Source organism: Phoca vitulina, unplaced genomic scaffold (assembly GCF_004348235.1).
Source record: "Phoca vitulina isolate PV1807 unplaced genomic scaffold, GSC_HSeal_1.0 scaffold46, whole genome shotgun sequence".
In the NCBI taxonomy this organism is placed as follows: domain Eukaryota; kingdom Metazoa; phylum Chordata; class Mammalia; order Carnivora; family Phocidae; genus Phoca; species Phoca vitulina.
In genome coordinates this window covers 119,888-134,817 of record NW_022589749.1, presented here as the reverse complement: position 1 = coordinate 134,817, position 14,930 = coordinate 119,888, and the positions used below count along the sequence as shown (strand labels likewise).

General features: G+C 44.7%; 1 protein-coding gene across 1 annotated transcript in view; it reads right to left on the bottom strand.

Moving 5' to 3' along the window:
• SPPL3 (signal peptide peptidase like 3) overlaps positions 1–10,908 on the bottom strand; it is a 139,665-nt gene extending 128,757 nt beyond the window's left edge. Inside the window, exon 1 of the mRNA XM_032431559.1 lies at positions 10,798–10,908. Coding sequence (XP_032287450.1) covers positions 10,798–10,820 — 23 coding nt within the window. The 5' untranslated portion in view covers positions 10,821–10,908. The remainder of the gene's footprint in view (positions 1–10,797) is intronic.
• Positions 10,909–14,930: the final 4,022 nt, after the last annotated feature.

Below are 14,930 nucleotides of genomic sequence, written 5' to 3'. Positions count from 1 at the left end.
AAATGAAGGCAAAATAAGTTTCTATTTTTAAAAAAAATTTTAGCTCCTTAAACAAAAGCTTATATACAAGGAATGTGAATTTCTGAAATAGCAAGAAATAGAAAATGTTAAATTGCTCACAAGCTACTTTCCATATAGCTTATTGCTCCTCATACTTCAAAGGAAGTTTCCTGCAAAATATTTCACTCGAGCATGTGATTGAAACTTTCCCCTAATTACCCCCCGCAAAAGGCAGAGATTTTCCCCTTTAAAAAAATAATATATATCACAAAGTGCCTGTTTGGGAGATAAAGTATAAATAAATTGGCAGCAGTTGGTCTGTGGTCAGGCTGAAGAAGAGATAAATGAAGATGACGACTTTAAAGAGCCTGTGGTCCTCTGTAAATGTCTCCCTTAGGTGTTCGGTCCAGGGGCTGAGCCACTTTCCCTTCTCAAGGTGCTATATGGATATTAGCAAGTTAGGCCAATCTGGCCACAACCCTTGACCCAACTTCACAGTAACAATTTTACCTTTGTATTTTCTTCCAAGAGTTGTGAGATATTAGGTTAAGTATTCTCTCTTCTATGTGCCCTGTCATTGTATTTTTAAGGTGACATTCTATTCTAAAATCCAGCACCTGGCAAATTTCACCTCTAAAATAGTCAATCTTTTTTTTTTTTTTTTTTTTTAAAGATTTTATTTATTTATTTGAGACAGAGAGAATGAGAGAGAGAGAGCACATGAGAGGGGGGAGGGTCAGAGGGAGAAGCAGACTCCCTGCCGAGCAGGGAGCCCGATGTGGGACTCGATCCAGGGACTCCAGGATCATGACCTGAGCCGAAGGCAGTCGCTTAACCAACTGAGCCACCCAGGCGCCCTAAAATAGTCAATCTTAAAAAAAAAGGAAAATCTCAGCTTCTACTATGTGTAGGTCCTTACACCGTGAAATTATTTATTCTGATCCTATCCTTACAGAATTCATGAAGGTGGGAAGATAGCCACATCAATATACTCAATACAAGGTCAGAAAAATCATAAAAGTGCTACCACATGACAGGATCAGATAAAGAACTACAGACATCAGAAGAATATTTCTCCTGGGCCAATCAGAAGGTTCTGTAACAAGAGGACAGCATTTCAGCTGTACCTTGAAGATGTGTAGGACTTACATATTTAGAGACTTGGGAGAAAGGCTAACCAGGTATAAGGAGTCAGCTTAAATAAAAGGGGAAACAGTGAGTAACCCAGTTTGGCAGAAATAACAAGCATTTTAAAGAAAATATAGGGAAGTAGGGTTACAAGGCAAGATTGTTTCAAAAGTCAGACCACAGAGGTTGGATTTTATACTGATACAATTAAAAAAAAAACAAAACAGAAAACAAGACCTTCAAAAGCAATACAATCTGAATTAGTGGCAATGTAAAGACCAAGCGAAGCAAAGACTAAATATATACACATCAAGTGTTCATTCCCCATTAAGTTCCCTTCAAAATTCCTAACTGAAATCCATGATTAAAATAAACAAATAAAAATCTCTAAACTTAAACTACAGTAAAAAAAAAAAAAAAAAAAGTATTTCCAAGATCAATTTCTCCTTCTCTCTAGCTTCAAATACACAATTCTCCCCCTTATCAAAGAAAATTAAAATAAAACCAGAAGACTATGGTCCTGTCTATATCAAGCATCCTACTTTCTTTCCTTATCTCTTTCTCATCTTATCTTGCAAACAAATGGCCAGTACCCAAAGGATGCCTTTATTTCTTCATTACCCTGACCTAATTTGCCTTTCACCCTCACTACTCTGATCTTTATTAGTGCACTTTCACTAATGACTTCCTTTGCAAATTCAACAGTCTGTTTTTTGCTTCATTCTCTTTGAACCCTGTTGCCTTTTACACTCTTGCCCCCCTCCAAAATTCTCTGTACCTTTTCTTTCATCGCCGTTGAGCTTTGCTAATTATCCTACTTCTGATGGAGCTTCCTTTGACTCCTCTTCTTCCTCCCATTTCTCAGTTGTGAGTTTCCCAAGCCTCAACTTCCAGGCCTCCATTCTGCCCTCAGAGCTACTCTCTCCGTCTTGGTTAACTGACCCCATCTCACATCTTTAACTCTCACTGGCCTCACAGTGGTCCCAGGTGGCATTTCTGTAGCAAGACTAGACTTGAGTCCCTATGAAAGTTATGTTTGAAAATATTTTTAAGGTATCAGACCTTAATACTTTTAAGGTACTGGTGCCCGCACTAATCAATGCAGAGGTAAGAGAATTCAATCTCTAAAACTAACTTTTTTTTTAAAAGACTTTATTTGAGAGAGAGCGAGAGCACACACAGAGGGAGAGAGGAAGGAGCGGACTCCCTGCTGAGCAGAGAGCCAAATACCGGGCTCAATCCCAGGACCCCGAGACCATGACCTGAGCCAAAGGCAGACACTTAATCAACTGAGCCACCCCAGGTGCCCCTAAAACTAACTTTTACCTCTAACAGTATTTTTTTTTTTAAGATTTTCTTTATTTGACAGAGAGAGAGACAGTGAGAGAGGGAACACAAGCAGGGGGAGTGGGAGAGAGAGACAGAGAGAGAAGCAGGCTTCCTGCTGAGCAGAGAGCCCAATGTGGGGCTCGATCCCAGGACCCTGAGATCATGACCTGAGCCGAAGGCAGATGCTTAACGACTGAGCCACCCAGGCGCCCCCAACAGTATTTTTGCAAGCATTCTTGAGAAATGAATGTAAATTTCGGGGAGTTTGTAAGTCAGCAGCGCATACAGTAGTCGAAGATTTAAAAGTTAAGGCTGTCAGGCAAAGCCCGAAGATTTACAAGTTTGGAAAGTAAAGCTAGACAACTCGGGCAAAAAATTAAGACAAGGAAACAAAGTCAAGCACTGTACTTAAGTCAAAATATCTGTATAACCAAATTGAAGAAAACAATTAAAACTTCGCTGCCCATGTCCTATTTAGGTCAATAGTGAAGCCAAAGTCTGAGGCCCTCCTATGAGGGGAAGTGGGTGTGCCTGGCAGAGGTGGTGTGGAGTAAGGAAACAGATAAGAAACTGCTAACAACCCCTCCTTGGGCATTTTAGGGTATGAGTATCCTGTGCATTCCAAAGAAAACAAGGAAAAGAGGAGGATTATCCATACCACTGTTCTCATCCCTCATTTGAAGGAAACTGCCTTCTAAAGATCAAAATAGAACTTTTATGGAAAAACTTATTTTTATAAGTTTTATTCAATTCACGATTTTTCTTCTTTATTTTTGGACTATGAAATGTGACTAAAAGAAGATGGCCTTAGGGGCGCCTGGGTGGCTCAGTCGTTAAGCGTCTGCCTTCGGCTCAGGTCATGATCTCAGGGTCCTGGGATCGAGCCCCGCATCAGGCTCCCCGCTCAGCGGGAAGCCTGCTTCTCCCTCTCCCACTCCCCCTGCTTGTGTTCCCTCTCTCGCTGTGTCTCTCTGTCAAATAAATAAAGTCTTAAAAAAAAAAAAAAAAGATACTCAAAAAAAATAAAAGAAGATGGCCTTATAGTACATTTCAAAGGCAACAATATTAATGACAATTTGCAAACTATTCTTTCTTTTTATATGACATTATTTGGATATCTCAAAAGAATTCTCACTAGAATGGACATCTCAAAGTTTAAATGCTGGTTATATTATGAAACGAGAAAAATCATTTCTGTAGTGAGGAACTCTGTATCTGGAACCTGTCTGGATCTAACAATGTAGAGCACAAATACCTTGCCTTTATATTTCACTTAGCAATTTACAAGGCATTTGCACATATGTTATCTCACTGAACACTTGCAACAACTCTTTGGAGTAGGACAGGCATAACCACTGTACAGAACATGATACTGCGACTAAGACAATACTAGAGCACAGTTCATCAGAGATGGAAATCACCCTCAAACAAAAACTTTCCCAATTCAAAGAAACCAGAACAGAATTAGATCCTATTTTGGAATTTCAATTTCAAACAAAAATTTAATCAGTGGCATTGGCAGAATCGAACACTTTTTGAGCAATCACTTATATTCAATACAATTCACGAACATGTAAAAACCAAGTAGAGCACATCTCTACTTTATCACACTTTGATTTTTTATCCCTTAGTGGTTCTTCAACTATAAACACCAGAACTCCAAAATAGAGATTATCAACTCTTCTTACCAAGTTAGAGTAAAACCTAAAAACCAAGAAATGGGATTTTCTATTAGGTCTCTAACTTTAAAAATATTTTCAAACCTAACTTATCACAGGCACTCAATCTAGTCTAATCATAGCTAATGAGTGGGTCTGTTTTAAGTTGTGGCTCTAGTGAGACCTATTAATAAAATATGGGAGGTAAGAATTCATTGTGAGGATCATGAGGACTAACTGTAGATTTTCCCTATAAAACTGAATTTGGTCACCTGGAGCCCCTCTAGACACCTAAGAGGTTAAAATTACAGAAGAGGAGCACTCTACCTCTAACCTTTTAAGTGAGGATTGGAAAATATTACAGAAACTTGTTGCAAAGTTGTAAAAATGTGGTTTATACATACAACAAATAAAACTAATATTTTCCTTTAACTCCCAAGAAGCAACCATTAAACTCCAGAAAATATATTCTAGAATTTAATAAATCAAGTCATACTTATGGCTCTATTGCCAGGGACAGCAATCACATAAAGTTCAGATGCCAAATGTAACCAACAGCACTTGGCTAGACACCCTCTTCTTAGGACATCCCCTGATTTTCCATGAGATAGTTTGATGAAACGTGAGAATGATAAAAATAAGTTATTAACGTTTAAGTAAAATACAATTATACAGAACTCCATAACACCTCAATTCATGGCATTTGTCATCTCTAAAATAAATGGTCACATAGAAATCTGTTATAAGAAATGCAGGGACATTAGCATTTTAATTCATAATACCACTTGGCAAATTATAGGCTGATATGGTTACACACTCTCCAGCTTCCCTCTCCCCCATCCCCAGGCTTCATAAGAAACACTAAGGAAAATTATTTCAGTACATATTCCTGGTCTTAGTTTTGGTTAATTTCAGTCTGAATCATTCATCACCAAACCATTATTATAGCACATTAACTATAAGCAAAACATGTTTTAAAAGTGAGCAAATCTAACATCTATAATGCTAGACACACATTTTCAACTAAATAGTTTCTCTCTGAAAAACTTGCGAAAGATGCAAAGACCACAAGATACAAAGAAACAGGTATGATCACAACAGATACAATGACACACAACAGTAATTGCATAGAAGGGACTTCCATAAAGTTCTGGAGATCTGTGTTATTTCTCATTCTCAGGTGTAGCACTATTTGCAAATACCTAGCAGGATAAAGCCCATTATCATCACAGTATATTACCTCAATATAATGCAATCCTTAGATATCTTAAGATACATAGCCCAGGGGGAAGCGTTCTCATTCATTTGTTCAGTAAATATTTACCAGCTACCCATTACATGCCAGGCACTGGAGAGAGTACCAAAATAGAAAGATTCTTACCCGTGTAACTTTTAGTTTGTTTATTGTCTGTCAACCCTCAGAGACACACACAAGATGAGGCTGTGAAGAGCCTACTGAGGAACCTGGATTTTATTGCAAGTGTGACCACTGAAGAGTTTTAAGCAGAGGACAGGCACATCTGAGTTAGTCAGAAGTCTACTCAGGAGAACAGCCACCATGTGGAGAATGAGAGGGGGACCCAGTGAGGAGGTAACAGGGAACTCAAGCAAAAGATGGGCTGGCTTACATTAGTGATTGTGGAAATGGAAGTAGAGAGATTCAGCGACAGAATCTTCATGTTAAACAGTCTTGACTTTGAGCCCTTTTACCATTTACATGTTATTTGGCAAGTTACTTCAATTCTTTGAGCCTGTTTCCTTACTTATCAATGCTTTAAAGCCCTAGCACCCAGAAAACACACAATAAAGTATTATGATACTACTTTGGTAACAAAATTCATCCCGATGAAGTTCACATGTATTTATTTCCTTTTCCCTCTACACCAACATTAACCCTAACATAAGTCATTTTTACCACCAAGATTCAAATACTGCATTGACTCCATCAAGAGAGAAGTTCCCAAAAAAATAAAAGAGACAAGTCCTGTTTCCCACAGAACTTATGCTAAAACAACTGCTCATAAATATCTATCAAGCAAGGTGTTTTTCTCAAATTAATAAAAAATCTAGTTTGCACCTTCTATTTGTGTTTTCACAGGCGTTCTTTTACTTCCTCGGTATACAAGCAAAAAGTATACAAGCTGAATCTTGTGGTTACATCGTGATAAAGATTGTGGTGTTACTACCAATTCTTTTAATTTCATCTGTCAATAGCTTTTATTTAAAACTTTATTAAGGATGGGATTACTCATTCTTACAGCACTGTGACATCAGGAAACTAAATTACCAAAGGCTCTCTTTTATAAGCATAAGGATTATAATAAACACTCACCTATCTGTAGCTTTCCCTTACACTTAAAATATTCTTTCAACAAAGGATGAACCACGCTGAAAATCTATCATATTCAATCAGCATGTTCTAAGTAGAAGCTATGGGCAAGACAATATGCTAAGTATATGGGAGGACAAAGGGTAGTCTAACAGTGTCCTTACCCTCAAGGAGTTTACAATCTAATGAAGAAGCTAGGTATTCACACATGTAAAGGAAGGAAAGATGCAGACGACTACAAGTATCAACAACAAAGAGATCACTTTCAGTTGGGGTGATCAGAAAATGCTTCTCAGCTACGTGGAATTTCAGGTGAACCCTTGGGTAATGGGATTGTGACAGAATTTGCTAGAAAGAAAGTGTGATGAGGAAAACAACTTTCGAGGACAAGAACTTTGTTTTTCAGAGTTGCTGCCTAGCCATTTTACAGTATGATATCTGTAATCACACCCAGAGTCTGGACATTTAGATAAGGATTTGAGTTTAGGATGCCCACCACAAGTCCCTGCTTTGCTTTTCCCCAGGCACCTTTAAAAATAACCATTAGAGGTAAGCCCTCCAAATTACTGACCTCCACACCAATCACCTTGTAAGTAATAGGTGTTTGCTATCCTACTCTGTATCTCCTGTTCATGACCTGGGACAGAAGACTGCCCTCTCCCTGGCTCACTGGGCCCCATGGTTTCAGTTACCAGGGTCAACCACAGTCTGGTCTGGAAGCAGATGATTCTCCTCCTCATCTACGGTCATAAGGTTACAATAGTAGCCTAATGCTACACACAATGCCTAGGTCATTCATCTCACTTCAGCTAGTCACATAAGCATTTTATCATCTCATATCATCACAAGAAGGGTGAATACAGTACAATAAGATACTTTGAGAGAGACCACATTCACATAACTTTTATTACAGTATATTGTTATAATTGTTTTATTTGTTGTTAATCTCTTACGAGGCCTAATTTCTAATTTAAACTTTCTCACAGGCATGTATGTATAGAAAAAAACATAGTGTATATATAGGGTTCAGTACTACCCTCAATCTCAGGCATCCACTGGGATCCTGGCATGTAAACCCCACAGATAACGGGGAACTACTGTACTTCCACTGTATGGGTGTATTGAAACTGCACCTTCAACTGAAGTGACCCCTTGGGATTTCACTTCCCCAAAGTGGGAGCTCAGATGCTGAGAAAGCTACCTGCCAACCACCTGGGTGGCTTGTGCCCCCTCATTCATCAGGTCATAACCTACATATTCTTAATTCAGTACACCCACTCTGGCTTCCCAACACAGAAAGCAAGCACAAGAAACCAGAAAACAGCATGAACAGCATGTGTAGAAGTTTTTTTTAATTAACTTTTTATTATGAAAAATGTAAACATGTCAAAGTATACAGAATAAAATAAACCTCCTTATATCACTAAGCTTCAACAATTACCACCTCATGGCCAATCTTGCTTTAGAATTTACATATCTTATTATATGAAAATCCTGGGGCACCTGGCTGGCTCAGTCGGTGGAGCTTGTGACTCTTGATCTCAGGGTTGTGGGTTCGAGCCCCATGTTGGGTGTAGAGATTCTTAAAAATAAAATCTTTAAAAAAAAGAGAGAGAAAAGAAAATCCTAAGGAACCTATTTTCATTCTTCTGACATCTACTTTCTATATTCTTCACTGACTCGATCCTCAGACAATACCTCAGACTGCCACAACAGTCCCCACGAGGTTGATTTTCCTAAAGGCAACATACAAATGAAGTACAAGTCCGTTAAAAAAAAAAACAAAAAAAAAACTCCTATTTACACAAATCAAAGGAACTGTGACAAAGATATTGAAAAATGAGAGATAATCCAAAGCTCAGTTCACATGTACTTCTGGAATACCTTTTTCCACGCTTATATTACAAGGAGAATGAAAACAATGATGGGAGAATTTGTGTCAAACAAAATAAAGCATCACAGGTGAAGTATCTTGGACAAATCACTTGGCCTCCTGAGCCTAAGTTTCCTCCTCCATAAAACAGAGAATGATCACCTACCTCAGGGACTGGTGAAAATTATACCTATACTTTACATGGATAATTACCTATGGTAACTATCAGAACCTAGAAAGCTGCCTGGTTTCCCAATCCTCTCTCCTCATACACCTCCCTCTCTCAAGATGATGCAAAAACTTTCTCCATCTCAAAACTTGCTAAAGGTGAGAGGCTAATAAGCATTCTGATTTCAAGGAGCTTCTCTAGCAAAAGGAGCTGAGATTGAAGTATTTCAGTAGGATAAATATTATAAACTACCAAACTTCACAAAATAGTCCCACCTTAACTAATAGAGCCGTCCAACATCACATACAGAGTGTGGCCAAACTAACTAGTAAAACCCTCTCATTTTCCCCACTTCTTGGCCAGTGTCTACTCCTTCAACCATCCAGTCTCTATATGGCACAGTAAAAGCAGAAGGGCAGCCAACAGGACTCTCAGCTGGGCCAGTTAGTGTTAAGAGCTCAAGATGAGTTAGTTAAGTTAGTTATGGATATGTGCATAAGAAAGCTCAAACTGTAATCTTGTGTTCCATATTACCTGCTAAGAAGAGGCAGCTCACTGTTGCTCAAAACTATCCAATTAGTTAACACTTTTAAAAATACATTTGCAGTCACAACTGTTCACCAATGTTTTAATTCTTCTTTTAGTGTTACTTTTTTTCAGACTCATTTATCTTCTTTTTGAGCACTGAAGTTCCCTTTTGAATTATGATCTTCCATCACCAATCCTCTTTCCGTATGTGAAGACACAATGAGTTCCTAACTTACCTATCATAACCTCAACCACCACAAAGCATCCACTCCATTAAAGCCCTTTACCTAAAACCATTCTTTATTTTCACATACTACCCATTTCTTTGCTGTTCCCCTAACTCACATATCACCCATTTCTTTGCTGTTTCCCTAACTATAATGTAATAAAAAGTAACACTTTACAGTTTGCCATGTGCTTTGTAAAGTTATTCATTTAATCTTTGCAACCTGTGAAAAAGGCAATTCCCCTATTTAATAGGTAATGGAAAAGGAATGGAGAACTTACTATCTTGCCCAGTTATAAACTCAGTGGTGAACAGGACTTCCAAACAAAGCCTTCCAACTCCAAAAGCCATGCTCGTCCCACTCAATTATTCTCTTTTCTAACAAGGGAAAGCAGTACAATTCTGTCCCAAACCACGTTTGCTTCAAAGAGTAAACCATCTTCAATCTCTCTAGATTGCAACCAGATTTCCCATCCCACACCTACCATCCCATTTCTTCCTTCCTCACCCGCGGGTTATTATCTCCTCCCCACTATCCAATTTCTACTCTTCAAGGAAACTATCATCATTCCTTCAACCCCTCCTGCAAATATTCCACCTCCACATGCTAAAGAGAAGCCTCTCACCCCCCTCTCCCCAAACACTGCACTTCCTTCTCAGGATAGGTAAGTTCTCACTCCATGAACTACATAGCACACTTCTCAGCCCTTAACAAGCTATTTAATAACTTTGGAAGTCCCATAAAAATGGACATAACTTGCAGATCTTACATTTCCATACCTGATCCAGGGCAGCAGGCCACTTTAAATTCTGAAGAAGAGTACCAACCCTCACAAAGATTCTGCTCATGCCCCACTGCCACCAACGACTTCCTTTCCAGAACGTGGTTATTCAAACAGGATCCCCTTCCAACCTCTTCACAAGGGTCTCCTCTCCATGGTTCCCAAGACGCTCCCTCCTTCCGCTGTTTTCCTTCGGTCACACCCGGGCCTCTGCCCACCCCACCAACTCTCCCTTCACTCGCCAGCCAGGGGCTAAGCAGCAGCTCCAGTTAGACGGCTCCTCCTCTCACACAACTTCCAAGTTCAGCCTCTTATCACCTGTTTTTCCCACCAGCTTCCTCGCAGCTCAGTGGCCCACCCTTGCCCCGGCCCGCCTCTGCCCACCCTTCCAACCCTCCTGCCCAGGAACCACCCCCGCAAGTCAGTCCCGGGGTGCCCACGAGATTCAACTTCCCATCCGTGGGCTTCCCACTTTTGGGGTCATGCTCCCCTTCTCCATCACCTGCTCCGCCCATGACCAGATGACATCCGCCGCGGCCGCCGCAGCCGCCGCCTCCATCCCCCGTCTTGGACTCCGGGTCCCCGGCCACTGACAGCCTTCCACGAGCGCCAGCCGCCCCCTCTGGTGGGGACGAGGGGGGCGTGCACCCCCAACTCCCACCCCCCCCCCCACCCCCCCCCTGTCCCCCCCCCTCTCCCCCCCCCCCCCCCCGGCCGCGCCGGCGCCCCGACCCCCACCTGCGCCGCGCCCCGGCCTCCCAAGCTCCGCACTCACCACGAGTAGGTCTGCTCCGCCATGGCGCTGACTCTCGTGGGCTCCGCTGCAGGCTCTGGCCGGGCCCGGCGGCGGCGGCGGGGGAACGAACGGGCGGCGGGCTCGCTCGGGCCGGGAGCGGAAGGCGCGGCCGCGGCCCGGCGCTCGCTCGCTGGCTCGCACGGCGGGAAGGCCGGGAAGGCGGCTGGCGGGGAGAGGCCGGGCTCCGAGGCTGCCCCGCTCCCTGGGCCCCGGGGCGGGGCGGGCTCCGCTCTCGGCCTCCCTCACCGGTGGCGGCGGCGGCGGCTCCGCTGCGGCTCTAAACCCAACATGGCGGCGGCGGCGGCGGCGCTGAGAACAAGGGGGCCCCGGGGCGGGCGAGCGGCGAGAGGGCCCCGCGCTCACTGCGCGCTGGGCCGCGGGAGCGCCGCGTTCGAGCGGCGGCGGCGGCGGCCGAGGGACATGGCCGGCGGGCGGAGGCGGCGGCAGCGGCGGCTGAGGGGGGCGCTAGGCGGTGAGGCGAGGCGGCTCGGCTCACACCCGCTGAGGGGAGGAGAGGAGGGGGCGGGGGCCAGCCTTGGACCCGCGCGGGTCACGTGCCCAAAACACGCTCACGTGACGCGCGCGCCCCGCCCCTCGCGCCGGGCCCTTGCGCGAGACGTCTGTTCGCTGGTTCGAGGCGACTGTTGCTCACCCAGCTTCTGGCGGTTGATCCGCCTCCCGTCGCTTGGTTCCGCCTCCCGTCGCTTGGTGCCGCCTCCTCCTCACGCGCAGCGGTCGCCTCAGGCCCCCTCCCCTTCCCCTTTAAAGGGCTGCAGCCGCCAGCCAATCAGGAGCCCCGATGCGCGTCCGTTGGCTGCCACTCAGCTGTCAGCCGTCAATCAACAGTGTGCGGGCCGAGGGTCCCCCAAGTGTCAGTCAACCTGTCAGTCCGCAGTCGGAGCGCTGCATCCCTTGGTTCGTTTGTTCGTTGGTTCATTCATTCGTATAGCAAATGTTCCATGCAGCCAACCTTTATTGCGCCAGGCTCTGTGCCAGGTCCTCAGGGTGACAACTCGAATACCCCATACTTGCCTTCATTTAATCAATCAACAGATATTTATTGGGAACCAACCATGTATCAATTGATTCTGCTGGATCTCTGCCCTTCAAGAGCTTACATTCTAGAGGAAGAGACATAGTCCAGGCCGACATATAGGTGAAGATAATTCCAGATGCTAAGTTTCATGAAGACGGTAACTCCAGGTAATGGGACAGAATGTGTATGGATGGAGGTTACCTTTAGATAAGTTGGTCAAGGAAGACCTAGCTGAGGAGATGACATTTGAGTTGACACCTGAAGGATGAGAAGGAGCTGGTCATGCAGGAGCAAAAAGCTCAGGGAACTGCCCATCGGCATGCCTGGAGGCAGGCACAAAGTAAACATAATAGAGCTAGATCAGAGACCAACAGAGTGAATCTGGGGCATAGGAGGAGAGAGGAGAGAGATGTATTGAGCTATCTGGGCATTGAGGGATGCTTCTCCAGGAGTGGCTTACTAGGAGAAAAGGCATCCTATGAAGAGAGAATGGTGTGAGGCAAGGCCCAAAGATGTGAAGGCTTGGAGTGAACTTGGATCCAGGAGTGGGATAGATGATTTGTGTTGGGGAGTATTGAAAGAAGGGACTGATAAGGTGATAAGGTGCACTGAAGCCAGGTTCTGAAGAGCCGAGCTAAGCCTCCTTGCTGGTTACTGTGTTCATGAATGAAAATGATCAGTGGAGCTCCAGGTTTGAGAAGCATGCTTGGGCAACAGACACACTAGCCCCCAGGGCCCCAGTCTCCACCAGGAGCAAAGCTCTCACACCTGAAACCAGCATATTCAGGCTCCTCTGCAGCTTGCCCAATTTCAGGCCGTGATCTAGCTCTGCTCCAGTTTCCCAGGGCCTGCCTAGGCTTACAGGGAACACCACACCCTGAATCTATCTCCAAATGGATCAGTTGGCCATTGCCCATGCATCTGCTGCTTGCCTGTTCCCCAAGGGGAACCCATTAATGAGAAAGCCAAGTACACTTTTCCTTCAGGAGCAATCTCTCCTTCTTCCTCCTTCCTCCACTGCCAGGTGCCAGGACAAGTCAGGTTCAACATGTTTCCTGAAGCTCCACTAGAGAGGCCTGGGAAAGGGCCTGCTGATAAGATCAAAGTCCCAAAGAGGGTTTGAGGCAGGGCCCTAAGAAAAAGCAGACCACCAGGTGTCCTTCCTCTGACCATTGACAGAAAGACACCAGCCTGCAAATATCTGCCCAGCCATAAATTGCACTGGATGTAGGGATTTCATGGGGAGATAGGAAGGCAGAGAGCCTAAATTCTTGCTGTTCATTTAGCTCTTACAGCTTTGCCAGGTGTTTTTACAGAACGCCAGTATCCCCTTGAATGTGACACACAGTCATTCTGAGTCTCAAAGGAGCATGAGTGAGGCTCCAGGCCCCTCGGGAGAGGCCAGAAGCCATTGGTACAAGTGGCTTTGAGAGGTGCAGAAGCTTCTTGTCTGGAAAGCTAAGAACAAAACAGACCAGACATGTCACTAATCAGACAAAAAGAGACACAGAACCTTTGAGCAATTCACTTGGCTTTTAGTTCCCAGTGAGTCATTAACGGCAAAGCCAAGTGAAAAGTTGGTATCAGGTGGATGGGACACGAGGTGCCGAGGAAAGAAAGTCGAGGGCTTCCCAGAAGCAATGGGACCACTCTGCACTGAGAAAAATATGGTGGAAGAAAGGAGGGAGAGAAAGAAAGGAGAGAGAAGAGGTTGGGGTGAAGGTATGGGGTCAGGAATGAGAAGAAAGTTTTCTTCTCTCCATCTAAACCAGAGGCCCTCAAGATGTCTCTTCAGTAAACATGTGAATGCAGATTGTATAAGAAACCAAAGCATGTGACGGGGCTAGGAGCATGTCCAGGCCACAGAGACCCTGTGTATGTGGTCCTAGGAAGACGGAGCGTGAGCCCAGAGATTAGCGGCTTGAGATCTCAGGCCAAGGTTGCCAAGATGTAGAAGGCACGTCCAGGTCCTGAGCAGGATCTCTGCAGGCTTGAAGGCCAGACTGAAATAAATCTGAAGCCTGTGGCTTGGCTAGAGTCTGCTCAGCCTGGGGAACCTGGGGAGTGACTCTCAGTCCCCCTGCCAGCGGGGCTCAGCTCCAAGCTGGAGCCGTCCCAGGTGTATCTCTGCACCTCTGGGCCTCAGCTGGGTAGTCAGGTGTCCTTGGCAGGAGATAGATGAAGGCATTGGCTTCCCCCACAAGGGATGCCTGGCTTCTTCCCCACCCACACCCCCACCCCCCGAAGGTGAGAGGGTTTTATGCAATGTTTGTTGAAAGAAGCAATGGAAGTTCCTCTAATTATCACCACGGTAATTATAGGATTGCTTCTTCTACCAAATGTGTTCAAGAGAGACTTGGTGAGTCTCCCCAAGACGCGTCATCTGCCTTAGGCACAGACTCCTGGGAGCAGGCTTTTCGGGTCTGGCTGGGCTGAGTAGGCGCTACTGAGAGGGTCGAAGGCTTGGGTCTGACTGGTCACTGCCTGCTTCTCCAGCCCATTTTCACCTCTATCCTCTACTCCCCACCCAACACACACACACTTGTGTGCACACGTACACACACACTCTCTATTTACATTCCACAGTGACCAGCTTGCAGCTTCCCAATGGGCTCCCATCTTTTTTGTTCCCAGATCTCTGACCAAGCCCAGAAGGCATTTCCATTTCTTCTTAACTGCTTCTCCTCATTTTGAGGGTTGGCTTCTATGTCACCTCCTCTGGCAGGGAAGTCTAACTTGACCAAACCTGGGCCAGGTTCGATACTCTTCCCCGGGACTCCCCCAGATCCCTGAATGTACATGTATGTAATGTGCGTGTAACACTTAGCACGGTGAACTGTCCATGTCACTGCTTGTTTACTTGTCATTCTCTCCCTCTGGATTGGGACTGCCTTGGGGGAAGGAGCTGTGGCGTGTTGCCAGTTACACCGTCAGTTCCCAGCGTACAACTCAGCTCAGAGTAGAAGCTCAAACACTGTGGAATGAATGCTTGCGTGAGCAAGAGGGAAAACCAGGTTTCAAACCAGGACAACTGGTTTCGCCTGATATTCCCATGATTCTCTCCATGATCTCATCC